At 43.2% G+C, this 17500-nt stretch overlaps 2 protein-coding genes across 6 annotated transcripts in view; both read left to right on the top strand.

Annotated features, from left to right (window-relative positions):
* The window catches only part of mboat2b (membrane bound O-acyltransferase domain containing 2b), a 16444-nt gene extending 7999 nt beyond the window's left edge, over positions 1 to 8445 (top strand). Inside the window, exons 3-13 of the mRNA XM_065963561.1 lie at positions 259 to 336; positions 1963 to 2058; positions 2146 to 2201; positions 2286 to 2340; positions 3916 to 4099; positions 4255 to 4447; positions 4583 to 4686; positions 5394 to 5458; positions 5576 to 5708; positions 6702 to 6853; positions 7350 to 8445. Of these exons, the coding sequence (XP_065819633.1) occupies positions 259 to 336; positions 1963 to 2058; positions 2146 to 2201; positions 2286 to 2340; positions 3916 to 4099; positions 4255 to 4447; positions 4583 to 4686; positions 5394 to 5458; positions 5576 to 5708; positions 6702 to 6853; positions 7350 to 7527 (1294 nt within the window). The 3' untranslated portion in view covers positions 7528 to 8445. The remainder of the gene's footprint in view (positions 1 to 258; positions 337 to 1962; positions 2059 to 2145; positions 2202 to 2285; positions 2341 to 3915; positions 4100 to 4254; positions 4448 to 4582; positions 4687 to 5393; positions 5459 to 5575; positions 5709 to 6701; positions 6854 to 7349) is intronic.
* Positions 8446 to 14159: 5714 nt separating this feature from the next.
* The window catches only part of kidins220b (kinase D-interacting substrate 220b), a 28726-nt gene continuing 25385 nt past the window's right edge, over positions 14160 to 17500 (top strand). For 3 of the 5 annotated variants that reach the window (XM_065963552.1, XM_065963551.1, XM_065963549.1), the window contains exons 1-6: positions 14160 to 14367; positions 15793 to 15948; positions 16082 to 16180; positions 16311 to 16409; positions 16495 to 16593; positions 16782 to 16883. In XM_065963552.1, coding sequence (XP_065819624.1) covers positions 15817 to 15948; positions 16082 to 16180; positions 16311 to 16409; positions 16495 to 16593; positions 16782 to 16883 — 531 coding nt within the window. In that variant the 5' untranslated portion in view covers positions 14160 to 14367; positions 15793 to 15816. Of the gene's footprint in view, positions 14368 to 15789; positions 15949 to 16081; positions 16181 to 16310; positions 16410 to 16494; positions 16594 to 16781; positions 16884 to 17500 lie in introns of all 5 variants that reach the window. The other 2 variants (XM_065963550.1, XM_065963553.1) reach the window with 2 other exon arrangements.

The raw sequence follows: 17500 nt of genomic DNA, 5'->3' as shown, positions 1-17500 counted from the left end.
ATATTTAACTATTTAAGGTAAAGCTGGCGCTGAGGGGTGTGGCATTTTCGGCGGCCAGTTAAAAGTTACCAACCGAGTTGTCCAATCAGCGTGCAGAAGTTTACCTGCAGCTTCCTCTCCTCCACACCTGTCTGATGAATTAGATGTTGTTTCTTAAAGTGTTGGTACTTTTGGATTCCATCGATGATTAAAATAACAGACATCGTAAAGTATCAAAGTACCGTTTGTGTTGACAACCTCACTTCCTGTGTTGTCCAGGTACGCCCTTCACTTCCTGTTTCAGAGTGGACTCACCTACGGCATCATGATCCTGACTGGAGTGGAACACATGCACAAGTAAGCTTCAGGAAGTGGAAGGGGGGGGACTCACTGACTCACTGCAGGAGACAGACTCTAGTGGACACTGGAGGAACTGCAGCTGTAAAGTTAGACATTTTAACATAGAGCTCTATGGGGACTGACTCACTGCAGGAGACAGACTCCAGTGGACACTGGAGGAACTGCAGCTGTAAAGTTAGACATTTTAACATAGAGCTCTATGGGGACTGACTCACTGCAGGAGACAGACTCTAGTGGACACTGGAGGAACTGCAGCTGTAAAGTTAGACATTTTAACATAGAGCTCTATGGGGACTGACTCACTGCAGGAGACAGACTCTAGTGGACACTGGAGGAACTGCAGCTGTAAAGTTGGACATTTTAACATAGAGCTCTATGGGGACTGACTCACTGCAGGAGACAGACTCTAGTGGACACTGGAGGAACTGCAGCTGTAAAGTTAGACATTTTAACATAGAGCTCTATGAGGACTGACTCACTGCAGGAGACAGACTCTAGTGGACACTGGAGGAACTGCAGTATTTGGTTGCTTGGAGGATGCAGCTTAGTTGACTACACTCTGTCTGGGTTCAAAGATTTTCTCAGGGGCCAGATTTGCTCCTGGTCTGTGATCTTTGACCTCCCCCAGTGGACACTGTCAGTGTTTTTTTTCCTGGTGTTCACAAACAGCTGATTCAGCGTCTTGTTCTTCACTGATGTTCTGCTGCCTACAGGGGCCTGCTGATGATGTCATGATGATGTCATACTTAATACTCGGGTCCCTTGGTCTTGTCTTTGTGGCAGAGAGCTTTATCTGTGTGTTTATTCAAAGCTTCCCGGTACAACCACAGAGAGAATCAGAGAGAGAAAGTCACTTAGGTGGATGTTCAGGAATCAAACCTTTAAAAAGTTTAATCTATTTCATAAGACAAGTTGCAAAGTGTGCTGGAGTTTACCTGCAGTTTTTTGGTCTTTAAAAACAAGAAATGACCCAGTGTTGTTTCCTAGGACTTCTGTTTTTGTTGCCATGGTATTAAACAGGTATCGATTGATTTTGAATAGAATCATATCCAAGTTTAAAATGTGTGTTTGATACCAACCCTACGTCCACCATGAGCTTCTGAAGAGAGGTTCTGAAGCCTGACTCTACCTCACCGTGTGTCCCAAGCGGGCGTCGGCGACAAGGTCAGCTTAACTCTAATGTTTCCTATTTGAGGAAAGAGGAGTGGAGGCGGGGCTTAAAGCAACAATATGAAGGAATTTGGTTCGCTGAACCTTGATGCCAACTAAAGGTCTTTAAATGTAACTGCACTGTATTGAGGCAAAACATTTAGAACACGCCCACCTTTCAGTCAACCAAGCCACTCCTCCAATTATGCAAATGTATGAATGACTCTTAGTCCTGATCAAATCAAAATGGCTGAGTAATAAAAATCTTAGCCCCATACAGAGTGTGCAGATAAAATAAGAGCTGGGACCTGATGGGGACTGACTCACTGCAGGAGACAGACTCTAGTGGACACTGGAGGAACTGCAGCTTCTGTCCTGAAACCTGAAGATCAGAAGGAGCCTGCTGTTGTTTTGCAGCTATAATGAGCACAGCAGCCTGTAGGGGGCACTAACTGGGTGGTGTTTGATTTGCAGGTACTGCCTCCTGGTGGCTCTCAGCTATCTGAGTCTGTGTCAGATCACTCGAGTGTACGTCTTCGACTACGGCATGTACTCTGCAGACTTCACAGGGTGAGCCGGCTGAAACATCACACTTTTTATATTCCTGATGTTTCTCTCTGAATAAAGTCAGTGAGGTGTTCTCATGTCTCTCTGCAGCCCCATGATGGTGATCACACAGAAGATCACCAGCCTGGCCTTTGAAATCCACGACGGTAAGAGTGGGGTGACTTGTAGCCTCATTCAGTTTGTTGTTGTTTGAATGTTTTTAAAGTTGAGTTTGGATGTGTTTGGAGCAGGGATGGCACGGAAAGAGGAACATCTGACTCCAGGACAGAAGATTCTGGCCATAAGGTTTGTGTCATTACAGCATCTCTTTTCAAAAACATTTCTAAACAGTGGTGTGGTCTTTTATTATCTATAGAGCTGTAAACATGCTTAACCCTCAGGCATCAGTTTAATTTACGACCCTCTTAAGTCGTTAAGGACAAAAATGTCCACTTACAAAAAACTGCTATACAAATAGAACAGATTGGTATTTTTTTCTACTTTTTTTGCATGAATCTCTTTAACAACTTCAGCCCTGCTCAAAACTACCAAACATTCAATCATTTTTAGGAATTTAACCCTTTAAATGCCAGAATTATGTAATCAAACTGGCATTTAAAGGGGTTAAATTCCTGATAATTATTCAATAGTTAGGGGCGCGCTGGTTGCGCAATGGTTGGGTTAAGGGTTGTATTGATGTATTGAGACTCTCGTCTCGAGCGGTAGGCTCGGGTTCGCTTCCACCCGTGGCCCCTTTCCACATGTCATTCCCCGCTCTCTCTCCCTGGTTTCAGACTCTGTCCACTGTTCTCTCTCTGCATTAAAGGCACGAAAAGCCCAAAATAAATCTTAAAAAAAAATAAAAAAGTATTCAATAGTTGATAGTTTTGAGCAGGGCTGAAGTTGTTTAAGAGATTTTGGCAAAAAAAAGTAGAAAAAAATATCAATCTGTTCTATTTTTATATCAGTTTTTGTAAATTGGACATTTCCGCCCTCCAATGTCCAAACAGGGAACTACATTTTAAATCTGATGCTACACAAAAACTAACAATGCATCAAAGTCAATATTTTGGATAATCTTTGACATATCCAAGACTGATTTAAAAAAAATCCCCCAGCCACCAAATATTTGTTTTATGGAAAATAACTAATTTTTGTGTTTTTATTTCATAAATAACAACAGTGACATCAAGTAATCAAACTGGCATTTAAAGGGTTAAATTCCTAAAAATGATTGAATGTTTGGTAGTTTTGAGCAGGGCTGAAGTTGTTTAAGACATGTATGCAGAAAAAAGTAGAAGAAAATATCAATCTGTTCTATTTTTATAGCAGTTTTTTGTAAGTGGACATTTTTTGTCCTTCAGAGGACCTTCCTTGTGACTTCAGAGGGTAGTAAACATGTTTCTCAGTGTTCTATTGATCTATTAAAAAAATAAAATCTGCATTCAAAAATGTTCAAGAGAGTCTTTCTTACAAAAAATGTGTGTCATATGCACAAACACAGACAAAATGATGGCCAGATAAAGAGTAAACATTTGACCAAATGGATTAAAATGTCCATAATGATGCATGAGGGTTAACCCATCAATGAAGCCTTACGTCGTGTTTGAACCTAAAGTGAATTCTATGAACAAATGTAGCTGTGGAGAAGTTTCTTTCTCTCTCTCATGGAATGAATCAGGCAAAGACGGTCTCTCACAGACATTCTGGTAGCGCCAACATTGTGTGCGTTTAAGACTTCCAGACAACAACATCGTGTTAGAACAGAGTTAGAACTCATTCTTTCTGTCCCTGTGAAAAGCAGAGCAGCACAATAGGAGACTAGAGGAGTCTTCAGGTCCCCTCAGTTCTTTTCTCCTCACTGATCATTCATGGTTTCAGGAGGATGCCCAGCCTGCTGGAGTACTTCAGCTACAACTGTAACTTCATGGGGATCCTAGCCGGACCCACCTGCTCCTACAACGACTACATCGCCTTCATCGAGGGAGACCCACGGCGCCATAGAGACCAGGAGGCCGACAGGAAGTCCTATGGGAAGCTGAAGCAGAGCGAGCCCTCTCCAAACGTACGACAAACGACCACTAATATAACCTTAACCTTCCATGAATATCCACGACCACCCGGTCGTGTCCTCAGGGCGTTTTAAAGCTGTGAAACCAGACGCTCTCCGTTATTCTCACAGACAAAGTGAAAAATAATCTTTGTTTTTTGTTTGTGCAGACTGAAGTGGTCCGGAAAGTGGCCACCTCCTTCTTCTGCCTGCTCGTCTTCCTGTCCGTCTGTAAAGTGTTCCCCGTCGAACGAAACATCGACGATGACTTCATCGCCAACACGCCATTCTACGCTCAGGTGGTCTACCTGTACCTGTCCATGCTGACCACCAGACCAAAGTACTACTTCGTCTGGACGCTCGGTGAGTGTCTGAAACCTGGATCTGCTTTTTCTTTCCATCTTTCTATTCTCCAAATGGCTTTGCCTCGGGATCTTCTATCTCACCTGACTCACATGTTAACCTGTCGACCTTTTTTCTTTTGTCTTTTAACCTCAGCGGATGCTATCAACAATGCCGCCGGCTTTGGCTTCAACGGCTACGATGAAGATGGCTCACCTCGCTGGGACCTCATCTCCAACCTGAGGATCCTCAACATCGAGGTGAGGATCCTCAGAGGACTGAACTTTGAACAGCGGGTCGATGAAAACTGTCCTGGAACCTGCTAACTCACTGCTAGCTGTTAGCGGAAGAATCCAAAATGCTCACCATTGAATCTATACGCTAACTCTTAACTGTTAGCCAACAAATCCATTAGCTAACTCTTAACTGTTAGCCAACAAATCCATTAGCTAACTCTTAACTGTTAGCCAACAAATCCATTAGCTAACTCTTAACTGTTAGCCAACAAATCCATTAGCTAACTCTTAACTGTTAGCCAAAAAATATATTAGCTAACTCTTAACTTTAAGCTTATAATTCCCAAAACTATCTGCTAGCTGATGAATCATTGAACTAGGCTTTAGCTGATGAGTCCGCTAACTAACTGCTAGTTGAGATCTCATAAATTCACTTTGCTGTTAAATCATCAATCTGTGAACTATTTTCTAACTGTTAGCTTATTGATTTGCTAACTCATATAAACTGAAGAATCATCATCACATTTTTAGCTCTTAGCTGATGACCCTTTGAACCATATAGCAATTAGCTTACTAATGAGCCTAGCTTGTTAATGTTAGAGGTTCAATCTTGGCTAAATAGCCCGCCAGCTAAGCTAGCTGGACAAGAGGACTTTTTTGGCATCACCTAGGCTACACCTATTCTTGAGATAACATTGACTTGAACTCTGCTTTCTTCTGCTTTGTTTCAGTTAGCCACCAGCTTCAAAGTTTTCCTCGACAACTGGAACATTCAGACGGCTCATTGGCTGAAAAGGTGATGTCATTTATTCTGATTTCTACAGTGATAGTGAATCCTCACAGAGTCAGGTGGAAGAGGACAGATGCTAATGTAACCTGATGAATATTAAATATATAAACGTCTGTGTGACAGGGTGTGTTACGAGAGGTGTCCCTTCCACCCGACAGCAGCCACCTTCATCCTGTCGGCCATGTGGCACGGAGCTTATCCAGGCTACTACCTCACCTTCCTCACCGGCATCGTCATCACGCTGGCTGCCAGAGCGGTGAGCTGTCCCTGCTAACCGTTAGCTTAGGAGACCACAGAGCACTGTTAGCTGTAAATAAGTCCTGCTAATAAGCTAACAGCTGTCACCTGTTATGTCACGAGTCCACCGGGTGCTGTTAGAGAAGAAAATCCTGAGAAATCCAGAATAAAGTTGTAATTTTGGCGGAGGGCTAGCTGCTCTTCTGGTATAAGCTACCACTCAAAATTAAAACATTTAGCCTAAATTATTCTCATAAAATGACATACATTGTTTTTCTTTAAACCGTCCCTACTCTATCGAGGTCAAATAACATTAATCATTTTCTGTTAACAAGGGAGACGACTTACCTGCTGTTAGCTAAGCTGATGAGTCCCCGCTAGTTTTTACTTTTACGTTAAAGCCCGCTAGCGGATAGTTCATAGTTCACTAGCTTGATTTACTTTATAGCTTAGGGGGTTGAGGGCACAGTGAATGACTGCTAGCTTAAGAGCCAGCTAACTTACTGTTAGCTCCCTAGCCTTTTATCTGTTAGCTGTTAGCTTCTAAGCCTTATAACTGTTATCTGATGAGTCCATTAACTTACAGTTGGCTTTTAGACGATTAACTGTTAGCTAAGTGTTAGCTGTCGGGCTGGAAGCCCGTGGCAATCTTTGAACTGAGGAGCCTGTAAACTCACTGTTAGCTTCTGAGCCGTATAACCGTTAGCTTTTAGCTTTAACCTTTTAACATGTTAGCTGTTAGCTTCTGAGCCTTTTAACTTTTTACTTATCATCCAAATAGCTTTTAACTTCTGAGACAATTAACTCGCTGTTGGCTGTCATTAAGGAGCTAACCTGTAAGCTAATGAGTCTGCTAAGTGTTAGCTGTCGGGCTGGGAGCCCATGGCAATCTTTGAACTGAGCAGCCTGTAAACTCACTGTTAGCTGTTAGCTTTTACCTGTTAGCTGTGAGCTGGTCACTGATTTCTGCACTTTGTCTGCTGCTATTTGAATAAACATTATGTTCTCACAGGTCAGACACAACGTTCGGCCGTACTTCCTGCAATCATCCACCCACAAAATGGTTTATGATGTCATCACGTGGGCAGCCACTCAGATCGCCATCTGCTACACGGTGGTGCCTTTTGTCCTTCTGTCTGTGGGTCCGTCCATCAAGTTTTACAGGTCAGGAAAGCAGACAGCCTTAACTCAGGTTCATGTTTGTGTCAGATTGTTTCAATGTGTATCAATCAAAGATAAATGTCTGTGGTGAGCTTTACCTCCTGTTTAAGTTTGATTCAGGTTTCCTTATGATACTAAGGTTATGATGATAACAGACAAACATGATGAATCGCTGGGGGGACCTGACAAGACATGCTGAGGATCGAAGCATGGAGGAGTTTTTGTCTTGTGAAGTTAAAAACAGTTCACTTTGGATAAGGCTCGCAGTGGGAGAAAGAAGCGTCTCACCACAGAGTTTATTTAATGGAGGAGTCAAAAATGATCGCAAGGTTCCTCATGCTGACTATGGGGCCGACTTTATTACAAATTGAGCTGGTGGGGAAAGGAGGGCCAAACCGGACTATCAGGATTTCAGTTTCTCATGTCGTTTTAAGAAGTGTTTTAGATTCCTCATCTTTTCTAATCCTCACTTGTCCCCCCCCCCTCGTCCGTCCTGCAGGTCCTGGTACTTGAGCCTCCATATTGGCTGCATTCTTCTGGCCCTGGCACTACCGGTCAAACCCAGACATCTCCGCCTCAAAGACCAGCAGAAGAACCTTCTTCAGGGCCCAGTCCAAGTCCAGGGCCACCTAGAGGCAACAGACAGCAACTGCAGCCGGAAGGAAAAAACCACATGAGGACAATTAGGAGTCGTGTTCAACCTTATATTTCCTTTAACTTGTAAAGAAAGACAAGGAGGTGAACCATATGAAAGAACCCTTCCTCCTGTCTGAGAAAGACCACCATGAAGTCTAAATACTGTATTAATGGGGACAGAAGGTCCAGATTTTATAGGCCTGTGTTGTTCTTGATGAAAACTCTTAACGAGGACCAGGATGGTGTTTGGACTCACTTCATAGCCAACAGACTGGAACATTTTCTGACAAGATGGTCGACTGAGAAGACTCTGCAGCGACGGAGGATATATACATACGTTTATATACTGTACCTTCACATGTAGAAGCCGTGTGAGGAACAACTCAAACTGCCCTGAACTATCGTGGCCATCTTTGTAGTAATGAACTGACTCCATTTTCTTTGACTGCAGGACTACAGAAATGAATGAAGGGAGGATTACTGTAAAGGATGAATATGGAAAGAGTGAGGTGGTGTGGTATGACTACATGAGTCAGGTGAATGAGTGATCAGGCCAATGAATCAGTGCATTAAACAAAGAAAAGGTTCTGAAAGATGTTTCACCTCTCCCCCCTGACTCTCATTGTGTTATTATCTCCTCCATCACATCTTCACAGTATTCATGGAAACGAGAGAAAAGTGCCAATGTTTATTCCACTCAGTCGCCTTATTTGTTTTGTTTTTTTACAACAAAAAGAGAGGAGCTACTTTGCAGAGTCAGTATTAACTCTTGATGTGTGATTGCTGATGAGGACGTTGTGTTTACATTTGTAGATGTCAGTTTTTGTCGACCTGTTATTTATGTAATTTATGTGAATCCAAAAAGATTGTGGTTTGATGTAAGATGTGTGGACATTCAGTTTGAAGAAGAGGAAAATGTTTCACAAACTTTTAGGAAATAAAGTCAAACTCTGAAAGAAGTTTCTTTGATGTGAACTGAAAACTGCTCAGATTACGTTCCTCCATCGCTTTCCAGAGAACATCTTCAGCTTTTAGATTTAAAGAGGACCTCTTCTTCTGATCGACAATTTAAAACTCACAAAGAGTCTAGAAATGAGCCGTAGACACCCGAACTGTTTCTGTACCATAAAGGTTAGGTTCCAGTTACATGGCTAAAGCAGTTTGGTTAAGGGTTAGCTAACGCTCCAGTTAAACGGCTAGAGCAGTTTGGTTAAGGGTTAGCTAACGCTCCAGTTAAACGGCTAAAGCAGTTTGGTTAAGGGTAAGCTAACGCTCCAGTTAAACGGCTAGAGCAGTTTGGTTAAGGGTTAGCTAACGCTCCAGTTAAACGGCTAGAGCAGTTTGGTTAAGGGTTAGCTAACGCTCCAGTTAAACGGCTAGAGCAGTTTGGTTAAGGGTTAGCTAACGCTCCAGTTAAACGGCTAGAGCAGTTTGGTTAAGGGTTAGCTAACGCTCCAGTTAAACGGCTAAAGCAGTTTGGTTAAGGGTAAGCTAACGCTCCAGTTAAACGGCTAGAGCAGTTTGGTTAAGGGTTAGCTAACGCTCCAGTTAAACGGCTAAAGCAGTTTGGTTAAGGGTAAGCTAACGCTCCAGTTAAACGGCTAGAGCAGTTTGGTTAAGGGTAAGCTAACGCTCCAGTTAAACGGCTAGAGCAGTTTGGTTAAGGGTAAGCTAACGCTCCAGTTAAACGGCTAGAGCAGTTTGGTTAAGGGTTAGCTAACGCTCCAGTTAAACGGCTAGAGCAGTTTGGTTAGGGGTTAGCTAACGCTCCAGTTAAACGGCTAAAGCAGTTTGGTTAGGGGTTAGCTAACGCTCCAGTTAAACGGCTAAAGCAGTTTGGTTAAGGGTAAGCTAACGCTCCAGTTAAACGGCTAAAGCAGTTTGGTTAAGGGTAAGCTAACGCTCCAGTTAAACGGCTAAAGCAGTTTGGTTAAGGGTAAGCTAACGCTCCAGTTAAACGGCTAAAGCAGTTTGGTTAAGGGTAAGCTAACGCTCCAGTTAAACGGCTAAAGCAGTTTGGTTAAGGGTAAGCTAACGCTCCAGTTAAACGGCTAGAGCAGTTTGGTTAAGGGTAAGCTAACGCTCCAGTTAAACGGCTAGAGCAGTTTGGTTAAGGGTAAGCTAACGCTCCAGTTAAACGGCTAGAGCAGTTTGGTTAAGGGTAAGCTAACGCTCCAGTTAAACGGCTAGAGCAGTTTGGTTAAGGGTAAGCTAACGCTCCAGTTAAACGGCTAAAGCAGTTTGGTTAAGGGTAAGCTAACGCTCCAGTTAAACGGCTAGAGCAGTTTGGTTAAGGGTAAGCTAACGCTCCAGTTAAACGGCTAGAGCAGTTTGGTTAAGGGTAAGCTAACGCTCCAGTTAAACGGCTAGAGCAGTTTGGTTAAGGGTAAGCTAACGCTCCAGTTAAACGGCTAGAGCAGTTTGGTTAAGGGTAAGCTAACGCTCCAGTTAAACGGCTAAAGCAGTTTGGTTAAGGGTTAGCTAACGCTCCAGTTAAACGGCTAGAGCAGTTTGGTTAAGGGTTAGCTAACGCTCCAGTTAAACGGCTAAAGCAGTTTGGTTAAGGGTAAGCTAACGCTCCAGTTAAACGGCTAAAGCAGTTTGGTTAAGGGTAAGCTAACGCTCCAGTTAAACGGCTAGAGCAGTTTGGTTAAGGGTAAGCTAACGCTCCAGTTAAACGGCTAGAGCAGTTTGGTTAAGGGTAAGCTAACGCTCCAGTTAAACGGCTAGAGCAGTTTGGTTAAGGGTAAGCTAACGCTCCAGTTAAACGGCTAAAGCAGTTTGGTTAAGGGTTAGCTAACGCTCCAGTTAAACGGCTAGAGCAGTTTGGTTAAGAGTTAGCTAACGCTCCAGTTAAACGGCTAAAGCAGTTTGGTTAGGGGTTAGCTAACGCTCCAGCTACATGGCTAAAGCAGTTTGGTTAAGGGTAAGCTAACGCTCCAGTTAAACGGCTAAAGCAGTTTGGTTAAGGGTTAGCTAACGCTCCAGTTAAACGGCTAGAGCAGTTTGGTTAAGAGTTAGCTAACGCTCCAGTTAAACGGCTAAAGCAGTTTGGTTAGGGGTTAGCTAACGCTCCAGTTAAACGGCTAAAGCAGTTTGGTTAAGGGTAAGCTAACGCTCCAGTTAAACGGCTAGAGCAGTTTGGTTAAGGGTAAGCTAACGCTCCAGTTAAACGGCTAGAGCAGTTTGGTTAAGGGTAAGCTAACGCTCCAGTTAAACGGCTAGAGCAGTTTGGTTAAGGGTAAGCTAACGCTCCAGTTAAACGGCTAAAGCAGTTTGGTTAAGGGTTAGCTAACGCTCCAGTTAAACGGCTAGAGCAGTTTGGTTAAGAGTTAGCTAACGCTCCAGTTAAACGGCTAAAGCAGTTTGGTTAGGGGTTAGCTAACGCTCCAGCTACATGGCTAAAGCAGTTTGGTTAAGGGTAAGCTAACGCTCCAGTTAAACGGCTAAAGCAGTTTGGTTAAGGGTTAGCTAACGCTCCAGTTAAACGGCTAGAGCAGTTTGGTTAAGAGTTAGCTAACGCTCCAGTTAAACGGCTAAAGCAGTTTGGTTAGGGGTTAGCTAACGCTCCAGCTACATGGCTAAAGCAGTTTGGTTAAGGGTAAGCTAAAGATCTTGTGAAATGAAACCCAGCGTCTATGCTAAAGAGAAAATCTAGACATACAAATCTATTGACACATACAACGTTGAACCTTCTCTTCATGTCCAGGACGTTGAATACTGAGCTTCTCAGATGGATCTGTGTATTTAGGACAGATCTACTGCCGAGAACATAAAACACAGCTATACAAGACGGTGATAGAGGTATGCTTTTTTCCGTCTTTGACGGCGGTATTCTTAAGAACTGGAGTCAGGTTTTTTTTTTTCAGCCTTTTTGCCGTAAGTAGAAACGCTGAAGAGAGACGGGGGGGGGGGAGACATTTAGCAAAGGGCGACGGTCGGATTTGAACCCACAGCCACAGCTAATACCAGGACTATAGCCTCTGTAAATTTGTATTATGGACTCAGAAAATAGAAACAACAAACACTTTGAATAAAACATAAATACTCAAAACTGAGAATGTATTAAAACCATCATTTAAACCAAAGTAACAGTGGATAGAGTCAGAAAATGAGAGACAGTAAGGGAGCAACAGGCCGGATTCACACATGGCCCGCCCGCTTGGAGGACCATAGCCTGGACATATGGGGAGCACGCACTAACCACTAGACTACCGGAACCTGATTACATTTTATTTGTCGATCACCTTCTGGTGAAATGGTCTGGGGAGAAACACCTTCAAAATGCTCTGTTTGTTCTGTCACATATTAAAATCTTTGTTTCATTTCCGTATGTGTTACTTTATTGAAGGTTCATGTGTTCACTCTGGATGTGACCCAGCTGATGATTACAGAGGCTTAGATTTCTTTTTTGGACACGTGACGCTGGGAGAATATTCACCTGTGGTTAGGGTTAGGGTTAGGGGTAACCCTAACCCGGGGGGTAATAATGCAAAGGTACACAGAACGGTAGATTAACGACAGGGCAGGTAGACCAAAAATATAAAGTGTCTATTTAAATACAAAAGTTAAAATAGAAGCTAGATCAAAAGAGTGGAGATAGAAGTGGACAGTGATGGGACTAACACATCTAACCAGAACTGTATATTTATATTTACAGAGACATGTGCAAGTAGTACTAAATGAAATATAAAACCACAGAACTAAATATATATGAGAGCTATATGAAAAAGATAAACACTGAATGAATAACATGATGATGGATAAGATACAACAGGAACAGATACCCCCTTTCATAAAGTCTGGGGTGGAGAATGGTGAGCAGTGAAACAGGAAGGTAACACCTTTCTGCACTTTACACCCTGATAAACTGATACATGACCAGGATCAGTCCTCCTCGGACTCTCTGCTGTTAATGAGTAATTAAAGCTAATATAGATTAAAGATAATCTGCTGACTCAGTGATGTGTCAGAGGTTATGGTTTAACAAAGCATCTGAAACAAATCTAAACCATGTCCCCTTCCAGACGTTGAGGCTGTTTAGTCATGTTACTTTCCATGAGTATGATTCATTGGCCGGTTTCCTGAGCAGTATTCTGAAACCAGATATCTCCTCCATATAACCAGATGAGGGTTTCCACCATACATCATTGTATGCTGTCAAACAATAAACCTGTTTCAACCCCCAACAACCATTAATCTAAAGGCCTACGGGGTCATTGGTTTCAATTCCCAACAATTGCTAACTCATGTAGCCAACGTTGCTAACGACAGCTGAGCTCCCTCTGTCATTATCAGCAGCAGCTTTTTTTTTAAGTCATACGACTAAAGATCTGTAGTTTATAAAAGCTTCAGTTCCCAAACTTCCCATAATTACAGAGATTGTGTTGTTTTAAAACACCTGCTAGAGGCTATTGAAAATGTTGACAACCTTTATCCTTTTAAAGCGCTGGTAATCCAGACTTTGTTTTCCTGAGAAGTCTGAGTCCGGATCAGGGATAAAACTGAGGCGGATTAGAAAACCCTTTAAAGAACTGGGTCCTGGATTGCAGAAGCTATATGAATAAATAATTGACTCTTCTGTGAGGTGAATTTAGGATGGTTGAAATCCCTCGTCTGTTCCTGCAGGAGGCGCTGGAGTCCCATCGATGGCGGTCTCCATGCTGGAAATGCTGTCTCAGTCTAACTTTCAGTCAACCTAACGACAGGCTGAGAGCTGGAGCTGAGGCGGGTTTTAAACCTCCTGACAAACCGTTACATCGCGCCCACCTGTCAATCAGGTCAGCTACACGCCTTATTGTGAATAACTCTTATCCTTCATCAAATCAAAACTGATGAGTCATCAAAACATTCACCCCCCCGTACAGTGTGTGTCCATCGAGACATGAGCTAATCACACCTATTTGGTTTTTTGAACCAGGCTGTAAACATGTTCATCTCTGCTGTAAAAACAGGCTTTTTAGAATGGGTGTGTATGTGACTTCCTGTGCTTCTGCAGCCAGCCTCTAGTGGACACTCCAGGAACTGCAGGATGTTACACTTCAGCATCGGCTTCATGTTTCAACACCGGAGGTTACTGCTAGTTTAACTCGTTACCTGAACCATTTTCTGACCTTTTAGCAAATAAATCAGAAATAAATAACATGATATAATGAAAAGGTTATTTGATAGGCGAAACAAACATGGCAGCTTTCTTCTGCCAGTTTCTTTCTCGTTGTCAATAACAAACTGATTATATTTTGGTCCGTTTTGGCTTTCTGTTTTCTTAAGATAAATTAAAAATAGTTTGATTTAAGTGTAATAAAATTCATCAGGTGAAACCGTCCGTGCTATTAAAATATGTGGAATAAAATAAATTGTGTGTAAAAATGAAGCTGTCTCTGTTTGAAGGCGACAATCAGTTTACGGTTTTTAACAACACCTTCAAAATAAAATGTCAAGTGTAGTCTTCTCACAGGTTAGGTAGAAAAATGATGGAAAGGGGCGTTTAATGAATTAGTGTGACTACCAGGCTGTATACGGAGGTCAGAAAGAATTGAAAAATGCATCACAATACATTTTCTTCAAGAAAAGTTGGACACTTGAAATGCATGATGACTTCACATGCATTTTATTTTGACAGCAGTGAGCGGAAGAGGTCGTCTTGTTTTGGCGGGCTTGACGCAGCAGCGGGCTGTGGTTGGCTCTCCCGGCTGGCACGGAGCCGCTCGGTTGTTGTTCTGATCAAAGATGGCTGCTGTTGTCACGGATGGAGAATGAGCCCAGGCTGTCATCCGAACACAGGCCGAGGAAACGAAGACAACCCCGCCCAGAAACAGGCACCGGAACCCGGCTGGACCCGAATCCAACCCGCTTAACCCGAATCTGATTCTCTTGTGAAGGTAAAGACTTTTACAGCATCCTCCCACGTCATCGATCCGTGTTTGATTGACACTTCAGTCGTCGCTGATTTGATGAGAAAAAAAATCGGTGAAATGTTGAATTCCTACAAATTAAACATTAAATCAGACAATGAAGAGTTTATCTGAGTTTATCTGAGTTTATCTGAGTTTATCTGAACGTGTCGTGTTGTGTTTATTCAGTCTTTCTGTATGAAGGTTATTCAGGTTACACTGGAACTGACGCGACGGTAACATCCATGACACCGGTGTAACGTCAAAATGTGAATCCCATGTAAATAATGTGCAGGGCGTCACCTCGAGGCTAAAGCTCTTATTGAACTGACAGCTTTAAATAACCGAGTATTCCTGTTATATCAGGACATTACGTGTTAATAAAGATATTTAAATCCCTGCAGCACATTGAAGATATTATTAATCATGTAATCATGGTCAGCAGGAACAGGTGCAGACAGATTAATATCTATTCTTTGATGTGTTATTGTTCTTTTACTGTAAGAAAACAGTATTAATAAATAAAGGCTGTACTGCTGCATGTATTTAATACACCCCATAATATCTGTGTATCAGACTGCTGCTAACACTTCTTAGAATATTAAATAATGAAAACAATCAAAGGATGATTTGACTTCTGACATCGATGTTTTTTTATTGTATTAATTTCCATTATTACAGTGATATAATAATAATTCACTCTGCATTATAAGGATTGTGAATCTTGGATACTGTTTCCATGGTGACAACAGGCCGCCTCTGATTGGTGGTTTAACTCCATAAGGCTTATGGGTAGTGTAGTGATGAACGTTATTGATCTCCACAGGAGAGTCGGTGAAGATCAAGAGGTGTGATTGGCTGGTGGACCATGCAGGTAGTTTCCATGGTAACAGTTAGAAATGAAATCAGTCTGAAAGCCCCTTCATACTGTGTGTGTGTACTGAAGTGATATCAGCGTGGAGCAGAGCACAGAGAGAAGTCTGCGTGGTGCTCTGAGGTCAGTTCAGGGAGCAAACTTTAAAGGAAGCTGCTGAGGGTCAAACTTCAGTCAGACTGTGAAACGTCTGAACTCCAGGAAGGAGACGACCAATTCAGGCCAATCATTCAGGACATCACTCTCATTATGAAAACATGTAAATATGAGTGAAGGCAGCAGAGATACATAAGTCAGTCCTGAGGGGGGCGCTAGAGTCTGGAGAAGCTTGGAGAGTGAGTCAGTCCCCATAGAGCTCCATGTTAAAATGTTTAACTTTACAGCTGCAGTTCCTCCAGTGTCCACTAGAGTCTGTCTCCTGCAGTGAGTCAGTCCCCATAGAGCTCTATGTTAAAATGTCTAACTTTACAGCTGCAGTTCCTCCAGTGTCCACTAGAGTCTGTCTCCTGCAGTGATGTTGTTCTGTCTCCTGTCAGCAGGGGGCGTAGTGACAGACAGCAGACATGGACACCACCACATCCATCAAGATGACCACTCTGGCCATCCAGAACCTGTTCAGCTATGTGGAGGAGGAGAACCTGGCCGCCCTCAAAGCTCACCTGGACCGCTTTAAGGAGGTGGACGGACGCAGCGACGTACGTTTATCTTTATTATTTTTATCGATACGTCTTTTATAAACATCCAACAATCAGTTCTTTGTGTATTGTTCTCTATACGTTTCTGTTTCGTGCTGCTGGCTGACTTGTTTGTTTGTTTGTTTGTTGACAGAACGGGCAGACCCCTCTCATGCTGGCGGCTGAACAGGGCAGTCTGGAGATCGTCCAGGAGCTGATCAGGAGAGGAGCTAACGTCAACCTGGACGACGTGGTGAGCCAATGAAATGCATGATTTATTTATTCTGACTTCCCCTTTCGCCTCCCTCCTACCTGGGATGCTGTGGTTGCTAGGAAACGGAGCTAATCATGTTGCCATGGTAACCGCCTCTCTCTGTGGTCAGGACTGCTGGTCGGCTCTGATCAGTGCGGCTAAAGAAGGTCACATCGACGTGGTGAAGGAGCTGCTGGAGAACAGCGCCTACATCGAGCACAGAGACATGGTGAGGTCACATGACACAGCCTGCGTTAAGAATCATGGGAAATGTAGTAAACAGTAGGAGTGACATTTCTGTGACGTGTCAATAGGGTGGCTGGACGGCTCTGATGTGGGCCGCTTACAAAGGACGAGTGGATGTCACCGAGCTGCTGCTGGAGCATGGAGGAAACCCCAACACTACAGGACAGGTAACACACACACACACACACACACACACACACACGCACACACACACACACACACACACACACACTACAGGACAGGTAACACACACACACACACACACACACACACACACACACACACACACACACACACACACACACACACACACACACCCTAACCCCCTCTCCCCCCCTCTGGTGTGTGTGTGCAGCAGTACAGTGTGTATCCGATCATCTGGGCTGCAGGTCGAGGACACGCAGACATCGTTAAAGTTCTGCTGGATAACGGAGCCAAAGTCAACTGTTCTGACAAGGTGAGGATACTACACAGCTACACACAGCTACACAACTACACAACTATACAACTACCCACAGCTACTGTTCTGACAAGGTGAGGATACTACACAACTACACACAACTACACACAGCTACACAACTACACAACTATACAACTACACACAGCTACTGTTCTGACAAGGTGAGGATACTACACAGCTACACACAGCTACACAACTACACAACTATACAACTACCCACAGCTACTGTTCTGACAAGGTGAGGATACTACACAACTACACACAACTACACACAGCTACACAACTACACAACTATACAACTACACACAGCTACTGTTCTGACAAGGTGAGGATACTACACAACTACACACAGCTACACAACTACACAACTATACAACTACACACAGCTACTGTTCTGACAAGGTGAGGATACTACACAACTACACACAGCTACACAACTACACAACTATACAACTACCCACAGCTACTGTTCTGACAAGGTGAGGATACTACACAACTACACACAACTACACACAGCTACACAACTACACAACTATACAACTACACACAGCTACTGTTCTGACAAGGTGAGGATACTACACAACTACACACAGCTACACAACTACACAACTATA

Source organism: Labrus bergylta, chromosome 15, assembly GCF_963930695.1.
Source record: "Labrus bergylta chromosome 15, fLabBer1.1, whole genome shotgun sequence".
Taxonomy (NCBI): Eukaryota; Metazoa; Chordata; class Actinopteri; order Labriformes; family Labridae; genus Labrus; species Labrus bergylta.
This window is presented reverse-complemented; position numbering and strand designations above follow the sequence as displayed.